We start from the raw sequence: 21079 nt of genomic DNA on the forward strand, positions 1-21079 counted from the left end.
CCTGTTATCGTCAGCGTGCTGACACGAACACACTTGCACGCTCCTGAAGTTGTCTGCATTACGGAATGCGCGCGCGCGCGCGTGTGTGTGTGCATCTATCAGGCGTAGAAGCCTGGGGAGCGGTAGTGTAGCGGTTAGCGCGCTGCGCTGTGAACCTGGCGACCCGGGTTCGATTCCCGCTCACGGCCAACACCAGTGACGATTATCTGAACCGGTCCCGGGCCTCCCCTAGGTCTACTCAGCCTTAAATGAGTACCTGGTGCAGTGTGTAAACATTGCTACTAGGGGGACAAAGGCGGTCGGACGTGGTGCTGGCCATCCACCCCATCGTGTGCCGTGCAGGCCTTCATAGGTGCTCGCGAGCAGCACTTCCCCCAATAGTCTGTTCAGGCTATACGGGGGAGCTTTGTCTTTGTGGAGTGTGTATGTTCTCCCCCCGGTTTTCTCACATAGCTAAAACCCCATAACAAGCAAACATCCCAAAGCTGGGAATGTTCCTGCAAATGAATCAACTGAGATTTAACAAAGCAACATCACCCCTCGACTTCGCAAACTTCGCAGGGACCCCTCTGACAAAAAGAGTCTTGAAAGTCGGTGAATCTCCCGGACAATAAGTTCACCCAACCCTCTGCAAATCAGAACACGTATTTGTACTGGAGGAATCCGATGAGCTATAAAGCTTTTTTTCCACAGACGTCCACCACATCACAGCCGCCCCTGTCGAATGCGCCAGTGGAAAAGGGGGCCCCAACCATAACAACTGCCACCAACTTCGTTGTCCAGAGGCTCGCGTTTGAGACCCCATTGCCCTGCTCAGAGGCTGCAATGCTCCAGCCAAGCAGTGTGTGTGTGTGGACGTTGAACTTCTTTCGCACCGTACATAGCCAGCCATGCTAAGCGGAGGTGCGGGGAGACACTAAACTGAACTTTTATTTTATTTTAAGAGGTAAGGCCCACTGAGCTATGAGCTCATTTTTCAGAAGCGACCCTGGCCACACGTGAGAGCTCAACGAAGTGGCTTATAATGCGGACATTTATAGCAGCCAAATAATCTAAACGCGTGATATTGATTTTAAATGCGGTGGGGAAAACCGGAGGACCCAGAGAAAAAAGATCCACGCGACCACGTGGGAGAGAGAGAGAGATGCGCAAACTCACAATAAAGAGCAGCAGGCGTCAGGCTCGGGATCGATCCCACGAACCTCCCGTACAGCGAGCGAGGTAGTTAACATCTCCCTGCACGCTCCACGTCTCTCTCAGGGCGAGCGACTCCCTTGCAAGCGTGCCTCCTGCTCGCCACGAGAATAATCACTGCCACCGATGCATCGTGCCAGCAACAACTTCTCATTGTCATCTCAAAATATTCCATTTAGTAGTTATACTTTTTTTATTTTTAGTATTATTAAACGGGTTGTCTGTTGCTCAACTGCTAATTTTATTAAGATTTAGGTTGTTTTGTTGTCATTCTCATCAGGCCCCATGCTGTCAAGTGCAGTCTTCCAATCCTCATTGTCCACTCTCGCTACTGACATTATATTTATGCGTTATGCAGAAGGGTCATTGACCGAATCGGCAACGATTACAATCTGCCTTACTTTTGGGCAGTTCCAAAACCCTGACAAGGTCTTTCAGTTCACCTTGTATTCTTTGGGTCTTTCGGTAAAGTCACGTAGATGGGTTCAAATAAAACAACGACAAAACTACGACGTTTCGATCGCAACACCTGCGGTCGTCATCAGAAAAAGGGGGTTAGCTTCTAAAGGCAAACTGTTTATAAAGGAGATATATTAAATAATAAAACACGACGTTTCGATTGCAACGCAAGCAATCGGCATCAGGTATGAATGAATGAGAAAACAAAGCTATTAAACTTAGGAATATAAAGCAATACAACACAGAGAGTCGGCTAACACAACAGTCAAGACCCCACCTGGTTGATTACGTTCTTCCAAAGATTGCTAAACTTGAGAGAGAGACGAAACACAGACACGGAGACACGCAGACAGACACACAAGCAGAGAGAGACAACACAGAGACACAGAGAGAGACAAACGCAGAGAGAGACAACACAGAGACACACAGACAGACACACAAACATAGAGAGACAACACAGAGACACAGAGAGAGACACACGCAGAGAGAGACACACAGAGGGAGACAACACAGAGACACAGAGAGAGACACACAGAGAGAGACAGAGAGAGACACACAGAGGGAGACAACACAGAGACACAGAGAGAGACACAGAGAGAGAGACACACAGAGAGAAACACAAGCAGAGAGAGACAACACAGAGACACAGAGAGAGAGACACATAGACAGACAACACAGAGACACAGAGAGAAACACACAGAGAGACACACAGAGACAGACACACAGACAGACAACACAGAGACACAGAGAGAGACACACAGAGAGAAGACAGAGAGAGAGTCACACAGACAGACAACACAGAGACACAGAGAGAGACACACAGAGAGAAGACACAGAGAGAGAGAGACACACACAGACAGACAACACAGAGACACAGAGAGAGACACACACACAGGCACACAGAGACACAGAGAGAGACAGACAGACAACACAGAGACACAGAGAGAGACACACAGAGAGACAACACAGAGACACAGAGAGAGAGACAGACAGACAACACAGAGACAGAGAGAGACACACAGAGAGAAGACAGAGAGAGAGAGAGACACACAGACAGACAACACAGAGACACAGAGAGAGACACACAGAGAGAAGACAGAGAGAGAGACACACACACAGACAGACAACACAGAGACACAAAGAGACACACACACAGGCACACAGAGAAACAACGGCTCTGTGTCGAGGCCTTAAATAGAGAGAGAGGGACGGGGGTTGGGGCAGAGAGAGAGAGGGGGGGTAGAGAAATTAGCATGTCAATGAAAGAGTTGTGTGGAAATCCACCCCGTAGCGGCCGGAGGAGAGAAAGAGCGAATGGACCTGTAGACAAACAAGCCTGGCAACTTTTTAGAGAGAAAAAAAGTTTGTGAAAACAAACTTAGTCAAATTTGGAAGTGTAAGATGGGTGAGCGGCCTCCACGGCGAGCGTGCTGAGGTGGCTATGTTGACGTGAGATATTAGCGTGTTAATGGGATATCGCAGAGCCGTGTTGGTGTGAGAAGGATGTCTTCCCTGACATGCAATACCCCGGCGTCTACAAACTAAGCTGTGAATGCGGCAGTAGTTACGTTGGGGTAACTAAGCGACATGTCTCGGACCCTGTTCGTGAACACAAGGCAGATCTGAAACACGGTAGGACCAATACCTCGGCCATGGCCGATCATTGTTTTAATGAGGTGTGCTCACACGATATTGACTTCCCTACGACGAAGGTACTTTGCAAACCCACTGGCTATCAACAAAGATTCGTTCATGAAGCCATCCAAATATACAGACACAATTTCAACCGAGGAGATGGATACAAAGTTAGCAATCATTGGAAGGACGTTATCAACCAGTTTAAGTTATAACTGGCTGTGATGTTCCCATCCTGCCACGTTCGGATGTTAGTCGTTAATATCGGCTCTCCGATTTTACATTAACAGGTTAAATTTCTCACACCAACACAGCCACCTTCGGGCGCCGTACTGCGATGACTGGGCAGCCGTGGTCACTGTGACTGGGCAGCCGTGGTCACTGTGACTGGGCAGCCGTGGTCACTGTGTTGACTGGGCAGCCATGGTCACTGTGACTGGGCAGCCGTGGTCACTGTGACTGGGCAGTCGTGGTCACTGTGTTGACTGGGCAGTCGTGGTCACTGTGTTGACTGGGTAGTCGTGGTCACTGTGTTGACTGGACAGCCGTGGTCACTGTGACTGGGCAGCCGTGGTCACTGCATTGACTGGGCAGCCGTGGTCACTGTGTTGACTGGGCAGCCGTGGTCACTGTGTTGACTGGGCAGCCGTGGTCACTGTGTTGACTGGGTAGCCGTGGTCACTGTGTTGACTGGGCAGCCGTGGTCACTGTGTTGACTGGGCAGCCATGGTCACTGTGTTGACTGGACAGCCGTGGTCACTGTGACTGGGCAGCCATGGTCACTGCATTGACTGGGCAGCCGTGGTCACTGTGACTGGGCAGCCGTGGTCACTGTGACTGGGCAGCCGTGGTCACTGTGTCGACTGGGCAGCCGTGGTCACTGTGACTGGGCAGCCGTGGTCACTGTGTTGACTAGGCAGCCGTGGTCACTGTGACTGGGCAGCCGTGGTCACTGTGTTGACTGGGCAGCCATGGTCACTGTGACTGGGCAGCCGTGGTCACTGTGTTGACTGGGCAGCCGTGGTCACTGTGACTGGACAGCCGTGGTCACTGTGTTGACTGGGCAGCCGTGGTCACTGTTACTGGGCAGCCGTGGTCACTGCGTTGACTGGGCAGCCGTGGTCACTGCGTTGACTGGGCAGTCGTGGTCACTGTGTTGACTGGGCAGCCGTGGTCACTGTGTTGACTGGGCAGCCAATGGTCACTGTGTTGACTGGGCAGTCGTGGTCACTGTGTTGACTGGGCAGCCGTGGTCACTGCGTTGACTGGGCAGTCGTGGTCACTGTGTTGACTGGGCAGCCGTGGTCACTGTGTTGACTGGGCAGCCATGGTCACTGTGTTGACTGGGCAGTCGTGGTCACTGTGTTGACTGGGCAGCCGTGGTCACTGCGTTGACTGGGCAGCAGTGGTCACTGTGACTGGGCAGCCGTGGTCACTGTGTTGACTGGGCAGCCGTGGTCACTGCGTTGACTGGGTAGCCGTGGTCACTGTGTTGACTGGGCAGCCGGGGTCACTGTGTTGACTGGGCAGCCGTGGTCAATGTGTTGACTGGGCAGCCGTGGTCACTGTGACTGGGCAGCCGTGGTCACTGTGTTGACTGGGCAGCCGTGGTCACTGTGACTGGGCAGCCGTGGTCACTGTGTTGACTGGGCAGCCGTGGTCACTGTGACTGGGCAGCCGTGGTCACTGCGTTGACTGGGCAGTCGTGGCCACTGTGTTGACTGGGCAGCCGTGGTCACTGTGACTGGACAGCCGTGGTCACTGTGTTGACTGGGTAGTCGTGGTCACTGTGTTGACTGGGCAGCCGTGGTCACTGTGACTGGGCAGCCGTGGTCACTGTGTTGACTGGGCAGCTGGGGTCACTGTGTTGACTGGGCAGCCGTGGTCAATGTGTTGACTGGGCAGCCGTGGTAACTGTGTTGACTGGGCAGCCGTGGTCACTGTGACTGGGCAGCCGTGGTCACTGTGACTGGGCAGCCGTGGCCACTGTGTTGACTGGGCAGCCGTGGTCACTGTGTTGACTGGGCAGCCGTGGTCAATGTGTTGACTGGGCAGCCGTGGTCACTGTGTTGACTGGGCAGCCGTGGCCACTGTGTTGACTGGGCAGCTGTGGTTACTGTGACTGGACAGCCGTGGTCACTGTGACTGGGAAGCCGTGGTCACTGTGTTGACTGGGCAGCCGTGGTCACTGTGACTGGGAAGCCGTGGTCACTGTGTTGACTGGGCAGCCGTGGTCACTGTGTTGACTGGGCAGCCGTGGTCACTGTGACTGGGCAGCCGTGGCCACTGTGTTGACTGGGCAGCCGTGGTCACTGCGTTGACTGGACAGCCGTGGTCACTGTGTTGACTGGGCAGCCGTGGTCACTGTGTTGACTGGTTAGCCGTGGTCACTGTGTTGACTGGGCAGCCGTGGTCACTGTGTTGACTGGGCAGCCATGGTCACTGTGTTGACTGGACAGCCGTGGTCACTGTGACTGGGCAGCCATGGTCACTGCATTGACTGGGCAGCCGTGGTCACTGTGACTGGGCAGCCGTGGTCACTGTGACTGGGCAGCCGTGGTCACTGTGTCGACTGGGCAGCCGTGGTCACTGTGACTGGGCAGCCGTGGTCACTGTGTTGACTGGGCAGCCGTGGTCACTGTGACTGGGCAGCCGTGGTCACTGTGTTGACTGGGCAGCCGTGGTCACTGTGACTGGGCAGCCGTGGTCACTGTGTTGACTGGGCAGCCGTGGTCACTGTGACTGAACAGCCGTGGTCACTGTGTTGACTGGGCAGCCGTGGTCACTGTTACTGGGCAGCCGTGGTCACTGCGTTGACTGGGCAGCCGTGGTCACTGCGTTGACTGGGCAGTCGTGGTCACTGTGTTGACTGGGCAGCCGTGGTCACTGTGTTGACTGGGCAGCCAATGGTCACTGTGTTGACTGGGCAGTCGTGGTCACTGTGTTGACTGGGCAGCCGTGGTCACTGCGTTGACTGGGCAGTCGTGGTGACTGTGTTGACTGGGCAGCCGTGGTCACTGTGTTGACTGGGCAGCCATGGTCACTGTGTTGACTGGGCAGTCGTGGTCACTGTGTTGACTGGGCAGCCGTGGTCACTGTGTTGACTGGGCAGCCATGGTCACTGTGTTGACTGGGCAGCCGTGGTCACTGTGTTGACTGGGCAGCCGTGGTCACTGCGTTGACTGGGTAGCCATAGTCACTGTGTTGACTAGGCAGCCGTGGTCACTGTGACTGGGTAGCCGTGGTCACTATGTTGACTGAGCAGCCGTGGTCACTGTGTTGACTGGGCAGCCGTGGTCACTGTGTTGACTGGGCAGCCGTGGTCACTGTGTTGACTGGGCAGCCGTGGTCACTGTGTTGACTGGGCAGCCGTGGTCACTGCGTTGACTGGGCAGCAGTGGTCACTGTGACTGGGCAGCCGTGGCCACTGTGTTGACTGGGCAGCCGTGGTCACTGTGTTGACTGGGCAGCCGTGGTCACTGTGTTGACTGGGCAGCCGTGGTCACTGTGTTGACTGGGCAGCCGTGGTCACTGCGTTGACTGGGCAGCAGTGGTCACTGTGACTGGGCAGCCGTGGTCACTGTGTTGACTGGGCAGCCGTGGTCACTGCGTTGACTGGGTAGCCGTGGTCACTGTGTTGACTGGGCAGCCGGGGTCACTGTGTTGACTGGGCAGCCGTGGTCAATGTGTTGACTGGGCAGCCGTGGTCACTGTGACTGGGCAGCCGTGGTCACTGTGTTGACTGGGCAGCCGTGGTCACTGTGACTGGGCAGCCGTGGTCACTGTGTTGACTGGGCAGCCGTGGTCACTGTGACTGGGCAGCCGTGGTCACTGCGTTGACTGGGCAGTCGTGGCCACTGTGTTGACTGGGCAGCCGTGGTCACTGTGACTGGACAGCCGTGGTCACTGTGTTGACTGGGTAGTCGTGGTCACTGTGTTGACTGGGCAGCCGTGGTCACTGTGACTGGGCAGCCGTGGTCACTGTGTTGACTGGGCAGCCGGGGTCACTGTGTTGACTGGGCAGCCGTGGTCAATGTGTTGACTGGGCAGCCGTGGTAACTGTGTTGACTGGGCAGCCGTGGTCACTGTGTTGACTGGGCAGCCGTGTGCGCGAGTGAGCCTTCTTGTGCTGCACGCAGGCGTCCCACGTCCGGGTGCCCTCACGCGGTTTTTGATTCCGGCGCTCGGCGTTTTGTGTTCCGGGAGCGCGGAACCGCTCAATGGGTGAGCCGTGACCCTCCCTCCTAGCGTATAACGACAAAGTTAGACTTTGTGTGCTTCGTTAGGTTCGTTAAGATCGCGTTTATAAACATAGCGACGTACATCCTGGCATAATGGCCTGACGAAGCTGGTGCTTAGTAATCGCCAGCGGAAATCTGAAAGTGATCGCATCGTAAACTCCGACAACTTCGTTAGCCGCGAGGTTTGTTTACTTAAACCTCACAAGGTTTAAATTTTGACACCTGAAGACGACCGTTTGAGTTATGGTCGAAACGTCGTAAGAATTTTTTATTGTTTTATATATATTTTATTATTTTGTTGTTTCCCTTCAACGTGACTTTACCGAAAAACTAAGATTACTCACAAGGTTTGTTTACGTTTACGTAAGGTTTTGTTTACGTTTGTTTACGTTTACGTAAACAAACCTCACGAGGTTTGTTTACGTTTGTGAGGTAAACAAACCTCACAAACAAACCTCAACAAACCTGAGGTTTGTTTACGTTTGTGAGGTAAACAAACCTCACAAACAAACCTCACAAGGTTTGTTTACGTAAACAAACCTCACAAACAAAAACCTCACGAGGTTTGTTTACGTTTGTGAGGTAAACAAACCTCACAAACAAACCTCACAAACAAAAACCTCACGAATCGGCTGTGTTCAGGTGTCGGTGAGTTAACGACACATTTATATGTTTACGAGATGTAATCTGACAAAATAACAATGTTTTACCTTCGTTACTGAGTGTAACTGAAATGTGCGGTTAATGTATTCTTATTATTTCGTATTAAATGCGCAAAGTCTAAACTAGATTGGAAGCTTCATCTAGTTTGAGAAGTAATTAAAGTGTTGACGACGAACGACGCCAGTGATTACAACAACATAATTCAAACGCTCCGAGTTGGGGTTATTTTTAAAATTTATTTACACGTTTTTATTTAACTTGTATCCTCAAATCTTGTAACTACAATTTCTACCCACTTCCCAATGTGGTATCGAATGCAAACCTGGCATACTTACGTCACACTGATGACAATACTATATTTTATCATTCACATTAAATATATATTTTTAAACATTACTTTTTACATGTTCTGTTTCGGCTTGTGTCTAAATTGTTCACGCTCAGCTAACGTTGGCTGTAAATCACCACGGGCCCCATTACGTTGTGGCAAACTTCGGGGCAACTTCCTAAGTCGTGAAGTTTTGCCATTACTAGTACGGTACATTTCACTAAAGCGTGTTTAAAAAAAAAGTATTTGTAAATATTACTGTTTTGGCTGAACGTGAATTGCTATCGCTGAACGGATTACCCTAATTTAGAGAGTTTCCCCGTCCGCGCCTATGCGGCTTGGCACGAATTTAGGGTAATCGGAGTGTGCTCACATCGCGTGTTAGGTGATTATTAGGGCGACGGCGTTAACACGTGGACTTCATTATTGCATGACTACACCGGTGAACTGGTCACCCCCCAATGTTGACGCACTGCCAACCTGTGTCTATGGCAGACCCGTCAACCCCTTATCAGTGCCCCTGCCTTATCACAGACCAATTCAGACCTCATTGATCACTCCATGCCCCTAACACAGGGGGTGAGGAACCTTTTCTCTGCCGAGGGCCATTTGGATATTTATATAACATCATCATTCGCGGGGCCATACAAAATGATCAACTTAAAAATGTGCCCGTTATATTTGGTCAAACATTTAATTAACTGACCCCCAATGCGATGGGCTGGAACTGCTTCTCTTTGGCGAGGCGTGTGATGATGTTAGCCGGTATTGACGATGTTGCTGCTACTCGCAACTGCTTTTCCAGGTTTGCTCCCCGATTTATTGAATTTCGAGTCCCGCCTGATGTTGCCTTGGCAGGGCCAGAGACCAAATGATTCCGCGGTGCCTCATACGGCCCGCGGGCCGGACGTTCCCCACCCCTGCCGCCTAACAAATCTCAACGAGGGCAGAGGAGCGATGCTCACAACAAGGGAGAAACACAAACAAATAGGCATTGTTTTTGCCCGTATTGAAACGGCTGTACGCCGTATTGGACCTGAAAACTCAATTTCCCTGTACAAGAATACGGGGTGAACCGTGTGGGTTGACAGCTATCGGTTGGCAGTGTTCTTCACCGATAATAATTATACATCGTCATCGGTCGTGTGAGTGATGGCCGCCTGACAGCAGCACGATGATGATGGGGTCCTTGCAATGAAGAACCACTCTATGCCGGTAGTTCTTCTTAACCCGGGGTGCAGCTTGCAACCCCCTGGGGGATGCCCTTTCTGTGGGTAGTGAGACATGGCCAGATTAGTTTTTTTAAGACGGTAAATCATCGAAAACAAATTAAGCACGGACACGCAAGTACAACTTTCATTCATCAAACCTGAGTATTAATGTATTTATTTTAACAATTGAGAACCAAAAGGGGCGCGGGGCTGCAGTAAAGGTTAAGAACCACTGCTCTATGCGATGGCTATGAAGAAGAGCCATTGCCCGAAACGTCGGCTATTATATACTTTTTCCTTTTCAGGCCACGGTGTAATTGACGGATGTACTTTTATTGGTGATTTTTCGCGAACGTAATTTGTCCCCACAGTCGGTGAAGCTGACCCAGGCAGTGTGTCTGTGTGTCTATGTCTGCGTTGGCTGGTTCATGTAGCTGGCATGCCCAGCCACCGCATGCCTAAACAGTTTTTGTTCGGTTAGCTAAATGGGCACGGCACGGGCTAGATAAGAGATGGAGTGATGTGGTACAGGAGGATGTGGAGCTGAGTGGACTTGCCGATGACTGGTACCAGCGGTGTCAAGATCGGCCTCTGGAGGAGGCTCGTGAAGGACGCTACTGGGCAGTTGGAGGCAGTCGCCCTCCAACTACAACGGAGGGCAGAGGAGCGACGCTCACAACAACGAGTGGAGCGCCGGGTGGCTAAAGCACATAAATTTGCACAGTCGGGGGCACAGGTGGTTCATCGGTCAATCATCTCAGTCGACCCGTGGCACCTGGGTCTGCCCCGTGACCTCCTGCCAGCGGGCGTTCGACACTTCACGTGGCCTCAACGTGCACATAGCCTGGCACAAGCGCCGTGGTGATGTCACTGACACTTCGTGGTGAATGGCGGTTATTGTGTTTGTGGGGAGCGGTAGTGTAGCGGTAAGCCCACTGCGCTACAAACCCGGCAACCAGAATTCGATTCCTGCTCATGGCCAACACCAGCGACGATTATCTGAACCGGTCCTGGGCCTCCCCTAGGTCGACTAAGCCTCAAATGAGTACCTGGTGCGGTGTGTAGTAAACATCACCACTGGGTAGACAAAGGTGGCTGGGCGTGGGGTTGTTCACCAACCCCCTCGTGTACCGTGCCGGCCTTCATAGGTGCTGCTCGCTAACAGCATTTGCCCCACAGCCTGTTAAGGCTGCAAGGGGAATCTTTGTATGTGTGTGTCCACATCAAGGTCCACGCTGCACCGTGAGCCCCTTTCGCCGAGCGACGCCAAAGCCACGCGCAGCATGAAGCTCTCCTCGTCGCCCGTGTGGGTGGTGGTGCGGTTTGCTGTCTTCACGAGGGTCGCCACGCTGCTGCTGCAGGTGGGGGTTGGGGACCCACGCTCGTTACCCTGCGAGCACTCCCAGGCCTCGTGTTGCTCGTCTCGGCTCGGGCTTGGCTTTGGCTCCATTGAGCTGCGGCTCAAAGCCACGCTTGCTACTCTCACTATTTTTATTTGAATCAGGTAAGGCCCATTGAGCTAACGAAGTGACGGCTTATCACGTAGCAGCTAAAAGCACGTCGATTCTAAATTTGGAGGGAAAAACCGGAGGACCTGGAGTAAAATCCACGCGACCATAGCGGGAGAGACACGCAAACTCCACACGTGCAGCGGCCGTCGGGGTAGAGATCGAACTCACGACCTGTATACCAGTCGAAGCAGTTAACATCCTACCACCGTGGCGCCCCGGCTTAACTTGACGTATAATTGTGTATCGTCACACGCGGTTTGAGCCACGCTCAGGATTCATGAGCCGAGCCTGAGGTGAGCCACTGCTGAGCCGCCCGCTCAACGCGTCTTTGGAAGCAGCCGAGCAGTTCTGGCCAGAGTGTTGGAGCCGAGCCGTCACTAAGACAGTCGGCACGGGGGAGGTGGCCGAGTGGATCAGAAGTCAGAGCCCTGAGCTGTCACCAATCGGATCCGGGATTCGAATCCTGGCAAGTTGCCTGTGATTAAAATCCATTTCTCAAGTGGTAGTGAGTTTGATTCTTCCAGCCTGGTCTCCAGTGGCTGCATAAATAATCACCAATGGATGTTCAGCCGCTGCTTTTTGTTTTCATAAATTCCTGCTTTGGGGAATTAAAAATATCGGCTTGACTATCATGGGCCCAACATTACTGTGATATGGCAGACCGGGTTGGAAAGTGCTGCCCTCTGCTGTGTGTGCACCAGAGGTCACTGGAGTGGATCTCGGGAGGTGGCTCTGCGGTTTCTGCTTTCACGGGCCCGCCTTGTAACGCCCAAGTGTTACACTGTGCGATGAGATCTTAACGTACCCTCGTTGTCACGAGACCACACCGACAACGCAGTACGGACAACATGGGAGTATAAACAAACACTAAGGCCAACAGAGACTTGACGTATAATTGTGCATCGTCACACTTGGTGGCAGACCCCACCCCCCATCCCGACGTGCACAGCACATCGCCCGCACTCGGGCTGACGGGGGAAGCGTTGTGGCCGGACGTCGGGAGGGAGACGGAGTGGTGCCACGGGAGTGCACGTTCCGTGGCCAGCGCCCGCTCATTCTCATTCTTCACCTCCTCTTGCCCCCCCCCCCCAACTCCCACCCCTTTTTCCTCCTCTTCCCTCCTCCCACCGCCACCTCCCCGTCATCAGCTGCCGCTCAACCTGCTGATCCCCGACCACGACCCGGACGCGTTTGCTCCCCCGTCGTCCGCCCACGAGTCTCCCTTCTCGCGCGCCGTGGAGTGGTCGCTGGGCGGCCTCGCGCGCTGGGACGCCGCCTACTTCCTGTTTGTGGCCGAGCACGGCTACGCCTACGAGCAGAGCGTAGCCTTCTTCCCTCTCTTCCCCGCGCTCGTCAGAACGCTGGCGTTTGTCGGCATCGGCGACCACGACAAGAGCAACGGCGGCTCCGGCGGCTCCGGCGGCTCCGGCGGCTCCGGCGGCTCCGGCGGCTCCGGCGGCTCCGGCCACCCGGACGTCCGCGGCCGCTTGATCCTTTCCGCCGTCTGCCTGAACGCCGTCGCGTTCGCGGCGGCGGCGGCCGCCCTCTACGGCCTCGGGGCGGCCGCGCTGCGCGACGAGGCCCTGGCGCTGCGCGCCGCGCTGCTCTTCTGCGCCACGCCGGCCTCCGTCTTCATGTCGGCCGCCTACTCCGAGAGCCTCTTCGCGTGCCTCTCCTTCGCGGCGGCGCTCGCGCTGGAGCTGCGCCGGCGCGGCACCGGCGTCGCCCTCTTCGCCCTGTCGGCGGCGGCCCGCGCCAACGGCATCGTGTCGGCCGGGTTCCCCGTGCACCGAGCGCTCGCGCTCTGCGCCGACTCGTGCCGCCGCCGCGGGCGGGCCCGCGCGTCCGACGTCCTCTCGGTCGCGTTGGCGGCGGTCTCGGCGGCGGCCGTCGCCGCCCCGTTCGTCGCCTTCCAGGCCTACGGCCGCGACGTCTTCTGCCGGAGCGGCGACGACGGCGGCGGCGGCGGCGGCGGCGGCGGCGGCGCGTTCCCCGAGCGCCTCCTGGCGTACGCGCGGAGCAGGGGCTACGCCGTGCGGGGGGCCGCGCGCTCCGCCGAGTCCCCGGCTGAGTACTGCCATGCCGGCTGGCCGACGCTCTACGGGCACGTCCAGCGGACGCACTGGGACGTGGGCTTCCTGCGCTACTACACGGCTCGCCAGCTGCCCAACTTCGCGCTGGCGGCGCCTATGGCCGTGCTGGCCGGCGCGGCCGTGTGGAGCTACGCGAGGCGAAACTGGCGGCTGTGCCTGAGGCTTGGGCTCGTGCAGGACGGTGCGGGCAGAGAGGAGGTGAGAACTGGCGAGCGGAGGCGGTGGCGAGCGGTGAGCTTCTGGTGCGGCTTGCGTCGCTGTTGAAACGCCACCATCGCCACCACCATCTGCATCACCGCCATTGCTACCGCCATGGCCGACACCATAACCACCACTGCTACCACCATCACCGCCACTACCGCCATCATCACCGCCACTACCGCCACCCGCAGTGGCTTCAGTGCGTGCGTCGGATCCCCCGGTTCCCACGCCGCGGGGCCCGCACGACCCCGACACACGACCCAGACACACGACCCAGACACACGACCCGGACACACGACCCGGACACACGACCCGGACACACGACCCAGACACACGACCCGGACACACGACCCGGACACACGACCCGGACACACGACCCAGACACACGACCCGGACACACGACCCGGACACACGACCCGGACACACGACCCAGACACACGACCCAGACACACGACCCAGACACACGACCCAAACACACGACACAGACACACGACCCAGACACACGACCCAGACACACGACCCAGACACACGACCCGGACACACGACCCGGACACACGACCCGGACACACGACCCAGACACACGACCCGGACACACGACCCGGACACACGACCCAGACACACGACCCAGACACACGACCCAGACACACGACCCAAACACACGACACAGACACACGACCCAGACACACGACCCAGACACACGACCCAGACACACGACCCGGACACACGACCCGGACACACGACCCGGACACACGACCCAGACACACGACCCGGACACACGACCCGGACACACGACCCGGACACACGACCCAGACACACGACCCAGACACACGACCCAGACACACGACCCAAACACACGACACAGACACACGACCCAGACACACGACCCAGACACACGACCCAGACACACGACCCGGACACACGACCCGGACACACGACCCGGACACACGACCCAGACACACGACCCGGACACACGACCCGGACACACGACCCAGACACACGACCCAGACACACGACCCAGACACACGACCCAAACACACGACACAGACACACGACCCAGACACACGACCCAGACACACGACCCAGACACACGACCCGGACACACGACCCGGACACACGACCCAGACACACGACCCGGACACACGACCCGGACACACGACCCAGACACACGACCCGGACACACGACCCAGACACACGACCCAGACACACGACCCAGACACACGACCCAGACACACGACACAAACACGACCCGGACACACGACCCAGACACACGACACAAACACACGACCCAGACACACGACCCGGACACACGACCCAGACACACGACCCAGACACACGACCCAGACACACGACCCGGACACACGACCCGGACACACGACCCGGACACACGACCCAGACACACGACCCAGACACACGACCCGGACACACGACCCAGACACACGACCCGGACACACGACCCAGACACACGACCCAGACACACGACCCAGACACACGACCCAGACACACGACCCGGACACACGACCCGGACACACGACCCGGACACACGACCCAGACACACGACCCGGACACACGACCCGGACACACGACCCAGACACACGACCCAGACACACGACCCGGACACACGACCCGGACACACGACCCAGACACACGACCCGGACACACGACCCGGACACACGACCCAGACACACGACCCAGACACACGACCCAGACACACGACCCAAACACACGACACAGACACACGACCCAGACACACGACCCAGACACACGACCCAAACACACGACCCGGACACACGACCCGGACACACGACCCAGACACACGACCCGGACACACGACCCGGACACACGACCCGGACACACGACCCGGACACACGACCCGGACACACGACCCGGACACACGACCCGGACACACGACCCGGACACACGACCCGGACACACGACCCAGACACACGACCCGGACACACGACCCGGACACACGACCCGGACACACGACCCAGACACACGACCCGGACACACGACCCGGACACACGACCCGGACACACGACCCAGACACACGACCCAGACACACGACCCAGACACACGACCCAAACACACGACACAGACACACGACCCAGACACACGACCCAGACACACGACCCAGACACACGACCCGGACACACGACCCGGACACACGACCCGGACACACGACCCAGACACACGACCCGGACACACGACCCGGACACACGACCCAGACACACGACCCAGACACACGACCCAGACACACGACCCAAACACACGACACAGACACACGACCCAGACACACGACCCAGACACACGACCCAGACACACGACCCGGACACACGACCCGGACACACGACCCGGACACACGACCCAGACACACGACCCGGACACACGACCCGGACACACGACCCGGACACACGACCCAGACACACGACCCAGACACACGACCCAGACACACGACCCAAACACACGACACAGACACACGACCCAGACACACGACCCAGACACACGACCCAGACACACGACCCGGACACACGACCCGGACACACGACCCGGACACACGACCCAGACACACGACCCGGACACACGACCCGGACACACGACCCAGACACACGACCCAGACACACGACCCAGACACACGACCCAAACACACGACACAGACACACGACCCAGACACACGACCCAGACACACGACCCAGACACACGACCCGGACACACGACCCGGACACACGACCCAGACACACGACCCGGACACACGACCCGGACACACGACCCAGACACACGACCCGGACACACGACCCAGACACACGACCCAGACACACGACCCAGACACACGACCCAGACACACGACACAAACACGACCCGGACACACGACCCAGACACACGACACAAACACACGACCCAGACACACGACCCGGACACACGACCCAGACACACGACCCAGACACACGACCCAGACACACGACCCGGACACACGACCCGGACACACGACCCGGACACACGACCCAGACACACGACCCAGACACACGACCCGGACACACGACCCAGACACACGACCCGGACACACGACCCAGACACACGACCCAGACACACGACCCAGACACACGACCCAGACACACGACCCGGACACACGACCCGGACACACGACCCGGACACACGACCCAGACACACGACCCGGACACACGACCCGGACACACGACCCAGACACACGACCCAGACACACGACCCGGACACACGACCCGGACACACGACCCAGACACACGACCCGGACACACGACCCGGACACACGACCCAGACACACGACCCAGACACACGACCCAGACACACGACCCAAACACACGACACAGACACACGACCCAGACACACGACCCAGACACACGACCCAAACACACGACCCGGACACACGACCCGGACACACGACCCAGACACACGACCCGGACACACGACCCGGACACACGACCCGGACACACGACCCGGACACACGACCCGGACACACGACCCGGACACACGACCCAGACACACGACCCAAACACACGACCCGGACACACGACCCGGACACACGACCCGGACACACGACCCAGACACACGACCCAAACACACGACCCGGACACACGACCCGGACACACGACCCAGACACACGACCCGGACACACGACCCGGACACACGACCCAGACACACGACCCAAACACACGACCCAAACACACGACCCAGAAACACGACCCAGACACACGACCCGGACATTTGACTCGAACTCGCGACCCGAGCACAATGCCAACTGCAGCACATCTGGGAGTTAGCTGGGAATACCAAACTAATTATGAGCGAACGTCCGTGCGTCTCCACTGATGCTCCATGCGGCCGATGTTGACCATACTTCTGTGCTCCTGGTGAACTTTGCAGGGCATGGGCCTCCGCTCCGGATATTACAGCGCCACGACGTTTGTCTACGTCGCGCACCTCGCAGCGATGCTGCTGTTTGGCTTGACGTGTATGCACGTGCAGGTACGTTGTGGGTAGCAGCACAGGGCCAACACTCTTGCCTCACAAGCGAGAAGCACCTGGGTTCGATCCCCGACTCGTGCGGGACTGTGAGCGAGTCTCTGGAGTTTGTGTTCCCTGCCTGCTCTGCGTGGCTGTCCTCCACCGCCTGCTACCTCCCATCGACACGCACACACACAGCATCACTGTAATCTGCAGACCATCCAATTACCAAGTTGGCATCACACAGCAACAGCAGCATCGCCCCCCTACTGGCAGGACCCTCCTGAAAGAGAGTCTTGAGACTCGGTGAGGACTTTCTGGGCAAACGAGCAGAATTAAGATGATCATAGTAACGCCAATGCACCTTGTTTCTGTGTTGCAACTTTTTCCAATTAGGTTCGAATAATAATAGTTACAAACACTAATCGTAAAAGAAGAAGAAGAAATAATTATCGAAATAATAATTCATAAATATTATTGTTTCAATAATTATGAAAAATAATAATTATTAGAATAATAAAAAAAACTGTTCTGTTGCAACTTTTTCTAATTGGGTTTGAATAATAATAACACTAATAATAAAGTAATAATGTAAACAATAATATAATGAATAATGACATTTAGACGATTTAGAAAAATAATAGTAATTAAAAGAATAATAATAACCGTCTTGCGTTGCAACTTTCTCAAACTGGGTTGCTGCCGTGGGGTTAGCGATTTAACGAGGTTGCTGGTTCCATTCCATCTCCCGGCACGGTGGTTTAAACAACAGGGAAGTTTCACTAAACTACCCCTCTCCCCCCATCCCGTGTCTGTCCACTGTCCACCCAGCAGCAGCAGAAACGAGTCCACAGCACTCAGCAAGTCGGCACATTGTGTGTGGTGGGGTCAAGTGTGAGTTGTGGGTAGCCCCCCGTCTCTTACAAGATGTGCGGCAGGTGTGGAATAGTAGACCAATGTTACCCGCAGTGGAGGCCCTTCCAGCCCTGCAGTGGTCGTGAGCAGAGCACTTTCAGGGCTGCGCCTTTAAGCTAAGGACATCACTCGCTCACTGGTAACTCGGTTAAGATCATCGACTCGCGGCTGCGTTTGTTGAGGACCCGGTTTAACCACGGGCGGATAAACCCCGCTCCCGAGCCCTAGCCTAAACCTTTTTGTCTCCCAGGTAAGGACTGCGCCTTAACCCCGGTTCCCTTTCTCCGATGAACGTGGCCTTGGCGATGCGCTGTGTCTGCCGCCCAGGTGCTCACGCGCTTCCTGGCCAGCTCCTGCCCGGCGGTTTACTGGTTTGCAGCTCACCTCACGCTCGGGCGGCACCTGGAGCCCGGGGGAGCGAGTCGGCGGCCGAATGCGTCGCGGGACGACGCCGTTGTCGACGGAACTTCATCGACGGCGGCGGCGGCGGATACTCATCGACGGCGGCGGCGGCGGATACTACAGCACCGTCGCCGACGACGTCATCCTCGACGTCATCCTCAACGTCATCCACGACGTCATCCTCGACGTCATCCTCAACGTCATCCTCGACGTCATCCACGACGTCATCCTCGACGTCATCGACGGCGCGACCACCGTCGTCGCCATCGTCATTCCCGCCCCGCTTGCCGCCGCATCTCGCGCGTCCAGCGACCTCCGTCGCAAGAAGGCATCTCGGCCGCGACCCGCCCGCCACCGAGCGCCGCCAGAGGGTCGGGAGCAGGGAGGCGGCCGACTCTCCGCACGCAGCGGCCCCGGACGGGCGAACAGAGCCCGGGGACGTGTACCGCCCGGGGCCGGCCGTGGGTTCCCCGGACGGGCGCCGAAGTTGGGCCGCGAGGCTGGGGGACGGGGCGGCCCGCGCGGCGCTCGGCGCCCTCCCCGGGAACGGCCTCACGGGCGACCTGGCGAGGTGGGGGGATCTGAGTGCCGCGGCCCGGCTCGTCTACGGATATTTCCTTTCCTACGCCCTGCTGGGGGTCGCGCTGCACTGCAACCAGTTTCCCTGGACGTAGCCAAGAGCAGTGATAGCAAGGCCGGTGACAGTCGCAGCGTCTTTCCCCAGGAGCAGGGATAACAACACTGGCGATAGTCAAAATAAGCGTTTTTTTATTTTACCAGGGAAGGCCCGCTGAGCTGTATAGCTCTTTTTGAGAAGTGACCTGGCCACAAATGATAGCTCAACCAACTGGCTATTCATCACGTGGAAATGTATAGCAGCAGTCAAAATTCTCTATAAACGTGTGATGTTGATTATAAATGTGGAGGGAAAAAATCTGAGGACCCAGAGAAAAATCCACGTGACCACGGGGAGATAGACATGCAAACTCCAAATATCCAGCAGGTGTCAGGGTCGGCATCATACCCACGACCTCCTGTATACCATGCGAGGTAGTTAACATCTCCCCAAAAGCAGTTAATAACAATCTATAGAGAGAACTGCAGAGCCTGGCAACTGCCTTCCAGATTTGTGGTTCAGCGATTGAGAGATGTCATTTCCATTCTTATTTGTATGATAATACATTTTCTTTATCCAACACTCTCACCGAGTCTCAAGACTACGTTTCAGGAGAGTCGTGCATTGGGATAATTTGGCAATTCGATTTTTTTTTACTTAGAAAAAAAAGATTGAGTGTTTTTTTTTAACTTTCATACTTTCATTTGTTGACTTTCCGTGTGTTTCTTGTAAACATTTAATTTGTCTTCGTTTGTGATAACCAATCGCGCTGCTATGGGGTTGCCAAAACATGCTTCTTGTACAGAAGCTCCACTTCACTCTGCTGGCCGGATATGGAACTGCGTCCCTGATGAACACATTGTCGGCGAGATCACCGATTCCGGTCTTCAGGCCTTCAGATGCGGAGCACACACACGGGACATATCCTTACTTCACCACGCACCCCTTGTAGGGACTGAGCCATTGAGCTGCCGTGAACCAATGATCATGCCGATGAGATGTACTCATGTCTGATATGACTTTTGTTCACAATTGCACCCAAACAAAAAAACAACTTGGATTGCAATCCAGTATCTCGGCTCTGATCGCTCAGCATGTTTGGCACGGCCATTATGAGGCCACGTTCTCAAGTAATGGTTGCACTTACACTTCACGTACGACTTGAACACATACTTGTTTCGAGTGTTTTAGGGGATTTTAAATTATTATTATTCCCACGCTGTTAAACCATCTTCTTTGTGATTTTTGTATCGGAGTATCTAAAAAAGATCTTCTTTAAACAGACTACCGTCTTTACTTTACTCGTGCAATAAAAGCCAAAGAGTGGAACTGGTTTGCTGCTCGGTTGAGTTCAAGGTAGTGCTCTTGGAACGTTACCCTCACCTCGTGGAGGAAATTCCACATTGCCATGGTTGGGACGGGTCATTCAATAGGACGGCCACTGTTGACTTCCACCAAAGTGGTGCCGATCTCGTTGACCTGGCTGAGTCAGCCCCGCATTGAATCAGCATCAGAATATTTAGACTGGAGGAGGAGGGGGTAAAGGGGGAGAAGGGGAGGGGGAAAGAGGTGGCGAAAGGAGGGAGAATCGTGGAGGGTGGGAAGGAGAGGGGGAAAGTGGAGGGTGGGAAGGAG

The 21079-nt window shown here is 55.9% G+C and overlaps 1 protein-coding gene across 1 annotated transcript; it reads left to right on the forward strand.

The window, feature by feature from the left end:
* Positions 1–7447: 7447 nt before the first annotated feature.
* Positions 7448–20773, forward strand: PIGV (phosphatidylinositol glycan anchor biosynthesis class V). Its single transcript, XM_032973471.2, is given in 5 exon segments — positions 7448–11092; positions 12391–13533; positions 17431–17532; positions 18754–18915; positions 18918–20773. Coding segments are annotated over 5 exon segments (2070 nt in total). The 5' UTR covers positions 7448–11014; the 3' UTR covers positions 19503–20773.
* Positions 20774–21079: the final 306 nt, after the last annotated feature.

The sequence above is a fragment of the Petromyzon marinus genome, chromosome 51 (genome assembly GCF_048934315.1).
Source record: "Petromyzon marinus isolate PM22_M1 ecotype Great Lakes invasive population chromosome 51, UKy_Petmar_22M1.pri1.0, whole genome shotgun sequence".
In the NCBI taxonomy this organism is placed as follows: Eukaryota; Metazoa; Chordata; class Hyperoartia; order Petromyzontiformes; family Petromyzontidae; genus Petromyzon; species Petromyzon marinus.